The sequence below is a fragment of the Ictalurus punctatus genome, chromosome 6 (genome assembly GCF_001660625.3).
Source record: "Ictalurus punctatus breed USDA103 chromosome 6, Coco_2.0, whole genome shotgun sequence".
NCBI lineage: Eukaryota > Metazoa > Chordata > Actinopteri > Siluriformes > Ictaluridae > Ictalurus > Ictalurus punctatus.
Genome location: NC_030421.2, coordinates 20,452,869 through 20,458,886, shown reverse-complemented (window position 1 = coordinate 20,458,886; position 6,018 = coordinate 20,452,869). Strand labels below are relative to the sequence as shown.

At 34.7% G+C, this 6,018-nt stretch overlaps 1 protein-coding gene across 1 annotated transcript; it reads right to left on the bottom strand.

The window, feature by feature from the left end:
- Nucleotides 1-960: 960 nt before the first annotated feature.
- Nucleotides 961-5,267, bottom strand: p2ry8 (P2Y receptor family member 8). Its single transcript, XM_017469140.1, has 2 exons — nt 5,193-5,267; nt 961-2,612 (listed from the first exon to the last, which is right to left on the bottom strand). The coding sequence occupies exon 2, from the start codon at nt 2,589-2,591 to the stop codon at nt 1,527-1,529; it is 1,065 nt and encodes a 354-aa protein (XP_017324629.1). The 5' UTR covers nt 2,592-2,612; nt 5,193-5,267; the 3' UTR covers nt 961-1,526.
- Nucleotides 5,268-6,018: the final 751 nt, after the last annotated feature.

Here is a 6,018-nt window from a genome sequence, read left to right as displayed (position 1 = left end):
ACCCTGGTTGAGAAACATACACCGTGGTGCTTGCCTTTCCAAACTATGTCCAATCAATTCAAATTGCAACAGGTGGACTACAGTTGGGTTCTAGACACATCTCAAGAATAATTAAAGCAAACAGGATGCACTTGACTGAAGTTGGGAGTGCCACTGCAAAGGGTCTGAACACTTTTGCAAATGAGAGATTTTGGTTTTTGATTTTTAATTCATTTTGCCATTTTGGGCAATTAAGTGTAGACTTGTGAGTAAAAATGGCAATACATTCAAAATCAAATCCACAACACAATAAAGTGTGCAACAAGTAAAGGGGTCTGAATAATTTCTGAATCCACAATACTTCTGTAAGTTACTTTGGTTTGATGCATCTGTCAAATACATACAGTTGGTTTTTGTGGTAATTATTTTCACTAGGCAAGCATCCCTGAAGGTACAAGGCTACATACAGGGCATACACTGAGACAACATACCTTGGGGTCCAAAAATCTGAGATCACATTAAAAATCTGTGATTTTTAGAAAAAAAAAAAGGAAATAAATAGAAAGTTTTAGAATTTTGAAAATCTACTTTCTGCATCACAAGCACATATTAGATGTCATGTTTCAGTATTAAGTCTAGAAACCTCACTGCTTCTGAGATTGTTCATGCTTTTTTTTTTAATACTCAGCATGTATTTGTACTAATTGCATATATTTCTACTCATTTGTATTAATTTATTTTTTTGTGTGTTCAACCTACCTGTGTGCTTTTCACACTCCTGCATGGTTCTGCACTCATGGGTGTGACCCCACATTGTGGGTTGCACAGGATGCCATAACATGTCCCATTTCCACTGCTTTAGCAGCTTAGATAGTGGCAAAATATGTCATATATATCAGAAACCTATGGTGGCTTCATGAAATTCCTCAACTGATGGAGAATTGCAAACAAGGTGCAGTATCCTGAAGCAAATATATAGGCTAGTATGAAACAAAATGCTTTATTTAAATGAGCAACATTTATTGTGAAGGCCACAGTATTCCATGATACTGCATCACAAAAAGTAGCCAATATGCAATGTTATCCAAAACACATTTGTTGACATAAAATAATGAGCTTTAAAAGAAAATTTATTAAAACAAATAAACAAATTTAGCTAGAATGCTTTAGTAAGAGCTACCATAAATCCCAGAGATTCTTAAAAGTGCATGTCAATCAAATAATATTTATGGAATTGTGCAGAACAAATACTTTAAAAATGTAGGGACAAAACTGCCAAATAATTGCAATATAGTTAGTACAGATGCAGTCACCTTGTACAGACAGAGTTACCACAGGCAATGAGTAAAAAGTATGTAAATGCTACAAAAACACATAAAACACATTGTTTAAATATTAGATGTAAAAGCATGGTACAAAACACTATCTACAATGAGGAAGGAAGTATTACTGTAGAAAATGCCAATGCTGGCTTCCTCTTCACAATTAAAGAAACTGAAACAAGGGAAGTAAAAATGGATGCAAATTTATACATAATATTTTGAAAACTATAAACTTGAATTGGTCCGACTAATGGGTGTTTCTGTGAGTTTAGCATCTGCGTTACCAATAGAGCCAGTACGAGCTGAATGGAAACTTTCTCTCCGGCCTTCACTCATTTCAGTATCCACCGTGCTGAGGTTATGCAGCCTCAACATCTGTCTCATCTTTCGACGGAAATCCTTTGAGGCTAAATAATAGATAAATGGATCCAGGCAGCTGTTGATGCAGCTAAATGACAAGGAAAGTTTATAATACATGTAAAGAGATTTGTTATAGTAAAGCTTTGCGACTGTATGGGCCAAGAGTAATATGTTGTTAGGCGCAAAACAGAAAATAAACACAAACAAGACAATAAAAGCCAAGCGCACGGCACGCCCTTTCTGGATGCTTTTGGATTTTTTGGTGAGAGCACAGATGATCCTGATGTAGCAGTACACCGTTATGATGAGGGGACAGAGGAACAGAAAGCCAAACATGGCAAACAGGAAGGCTGCCCAGTGTGCGATCGATGGGAGCATGTCCTTCTTCAGAATGTCAAAGCAGGTGGTGATGTTGAGCTCTTTCACGTAAAACGTCAAATCTGTCTTCTCCAATGGGCTGAGAACTGCCAGAACTATGCCCCACATAACGATGCATGCAAAAATTGCATTCCTGATCTTTCCTTTTCCCTTTCTGAAGTGCATAGGCCTCACAATACCCATGTAGCGGTCAACGCCGATAGCCGTCATCGTCAAAATGGAGCAATACATGTTAACAAAGAAGGTGACTGTTAGTATGTTGCACATGCTTGGACCCAGGGTCCAGTGGTAGCCATTCAATTGGTACATGATCTGGAAAGGGAGTGCTAAACCCACTGCCAGGTCAGTAATAGTGAGATTGATCATAAAGATGATGGAAGGGGTCTTTGGGTAGGTGCGGAACAACAGCAGCCACATGGAAATGCCATTCCCACAGAGATTAACTAGGGTCACAATGACATAGATGGCTGACGCAAGGTCACTAGTCCATTTGGTTTGAAGTATAGACAGGGTCTTATTGTCTATACTGCTGGCGTTGGCACTCTGAGACATGTTTGCAGTTATTTTTCTTCCCTGTAAATAGAGACAGAAAGAGTGACATCACATTTCACCTCATTGCAGCTTCCTTGTAAACATCACCCACAATGTCTCTGAAAGTATATTTGTTTGTGCATGCCAGGCAATGTTAATATGTAAGTAATGTAGTTCAACAGCTAAGTTAAATATGATTCAAATACATCCAATGTATAAAACAGTGCATTTGTTTTATTGTATGAAGTCTAATCATGTGTAATCTTTTTTCATTAAAAAAGTTTTTTTTTTTTCAGTTTCCTTCACACATTGCTTTCACACTTTCAGCAGACATGTCTTGATGTTAAAATGCAGAGAAGTATGAATACAGGATGTGCAGAAGTGTTGGTTGAAATTCTCACGATATGAGATTACGCTTAGTCTAGCATTGCGACTTGCTCATGCATAAAGGAAATCTAAGTTTAATGATTAGCTTAATGATCTGCCAATTCATGCAACTATATCTGATTATAATAACACTTCTGTATGCTTTATAGCATGCAGAAATGTTTCTGTATCAGCTTTTTCTGCACTGATTTTTTGCACTGATTTTTTTTTTCACAGAAATGATTGAGGTTTCATATGTGTTGGTTGTCATACCACTCATGAAATGATCTGTCTATATGGTTTTATATTCACTAGCATCTTACTGTGTTTTATGATCTTATTTTATATTTTTAAATACATTATTATAAATATTCATTTGGATATTTCATGGGATAATTTAACTCCTGTGTCTGGCAATTCCTTAGCTTGCTGATTGTCCATAGACTGAACTGCAGCAGTATAAAGATAAATGTTCTAATTAAAAAGTGAAGTACTCTATAAATCTTTATGGTTTGATGCATCTGTCAAATACATGAGTTGTTTTTTGTGGTAGTTATTTACAGTTTTTAGTTTTTATCTATGGAGGTACGAGGCTACATACAGGGCGTACACTGAGACAACATACAGTGGGGTCCAAAAGTCTAAGACCAGATTAAACATCTGTGATTTTTAGAAAAAAAAATGGAAATAAATAGAAAGTTTTAGAATTTTGAAAATTCAAAACAACATTTTCTATGATGTTGTTTGTGACATTGACTATGTTAACTCATGTTAAGGTCAGATTATCCATAAGTCTTCCATTCAAGCATGTGTTCAAATGACACACTGATGGATTTGATCTAACATGGATCGTAAGGTTTTTCACAAACTTGTGTAGTCTGTGTCAGCTTGAGTGCAAACTGTCATTAAAGCAAAAAGGTGATGTAACAAATACTAAGAAACTATATTCCTTTCTATTCAGTTAATTTGTATAGCACTTTTAACAATGGACATTGTCCCAAAGCAGCTTTACAGAAATACATTAATTCATGATATAGATTTTAAATGTATGAATTTATCCCTAATGAGCAAGCCAGAGGCGACGGTGGCAAGGTGATTCTGAAATTCATGTAAATGTCTCATTTTCACTCAAGTTATTGCTGATAAGAGCATTTGTAATGAAATCCTTTGTGTTAAATTGAAAAAGAATGGCAAACAGAAGCATTTTCACATAGTGGTCTCAGACCTTTGGACCCCACTGTATGCAGGGTGTCCCAAAAGTCTCCATAAACATGGGAAATTAACACTTTTTTAGCAAAATGTCTCATAAAATTTTTCATGCTTAGTTTATATTATATGAACTAAGCTGGATAGGGAAGCTTTCGTAAGGCTGCAATGGACTTTAATAGGAAATGTAGTGAGCACATCACGCACATGACACTGTTGCGGACAAAGGCATAACCAATGTGGTGCTGGTATACATAGTCCCCTATGCATGGAGATTTTTGGCACACCCTGTACATTTTGTTACATTAAAGTATCAGTACACTGCAAAAGATGATCTCTTTGAATTTAAAATATCACATATATAGTGTATATATATATATATATATATATATATATATATATATATATATATATATATATATATATATATATATATATATATATATATATATATATATATATATATATATATATATATATATATATATATATATATGTGTATATATATGTATATATGTATATATAGGCAAATTCAAATAGAATTTCTCTTTCTTAGGTTGTTTTAAAAACAAATATAAATTCAATAAGCATATTTCTAGATGTTCTGACTACATATTAGATAATACTTCCTTTATTTAAAAGAAACCTTGTACCATAATTGTCTTTGCTTTTTGGTGCTTCTCAGTGGTTTCCAAAGGAAGTTTAAAATGATTTCCATTTTTTAGCTCAAAAAAGTGATAGCCTCAGTATGTCCTAGATCACATTTCTTTCAAGTATGTGAGGGAAACCACAAAAAAAAAGAAGCTATGGCATTGTGTCCCACACATTATTATTATGAGTTACACAACATGCTACTATACCCGTTCTGCAGCACAATTCATATATCAAATCACAGCAGCTTTTGCTTATGCTATTCCTCAGTATAACTAATCAGCACCACACTGACTTGATTACAAATCGTTTCAATGTTTTGATTAATCGTTGGCAAATAAACAGATCAAAATGTTTTCATGTTTGTTTGTAGCTGAAAGTGGCTTCCAGTGCACTTACCCTGCTGAGCACATGTAGACTCCCACGTGTATTATAGGCCGTTAGTGTGCTATATGACTGTTAGATTCAGGAAACACTTGTTCTAAGATCTGTGCCTGTTAGCAGAGAGGGGAAGTGCGTCATTTCTGACTTCTCAAATCCACAGTTCAAGCCAAAATTTATACATGAAGTATGACCAGTGTAGAGATGAACTTTTTTCAATTCAGCAGTATAACACAGTCTAAGCGTTTCATTTTATTTGAAGTTGAAACTTTATAAACTGTGCAGCGTATGGTGCAGCATGGATGGAACTTCCACTGAAAAATCATTTATTTTTATTTAATTTAATTTTTGTGGAACAACTATGTCTTTTAACGTGAAGTCACCATTAAAATTAAATCCACAATTATTTTTATTGCAGCACTTGACTATCAATTACAATGTTGAAGAAAATGTTCTTTACTCACAAAGGTGAGTGAGGATGTGGGAAAGGAAGACATGCCACATTAACCATAACATGCACATACCAGACTTTACACCAACAACAGATGGCTTTGAGACATCTTGTGCACCAAAACAGAAGTGCTCATAACTACTTGCCATGTGTTTTATCTAATCTCATTTCATTTTATTGCAAAATGGAATAAAATAAAATTCATATTAAATTATCGCTTGTTTTTAGTGTATGTTACAAAGCTTTTGGATATTAATACTGTTAGATGATATAGGATTTGAGGCCCTGGGGGGGGAAGGGTTTTTTTTTACATACACTAGCCTACATATATCACTGCATTTGATGCTTACTGAATTGTAGTGCTTTTATCTTAATTATCATAGTGTCTTGTTG

Coding starts and splice junctions, on each gene's coding strand:
- p2ry8 (XM_017469140.1), bottom strand. CDS start 2,591: ATGTCTCAGAGTGCCAACGCCAGCAGTATAGACAATAAGACCCTGTCT.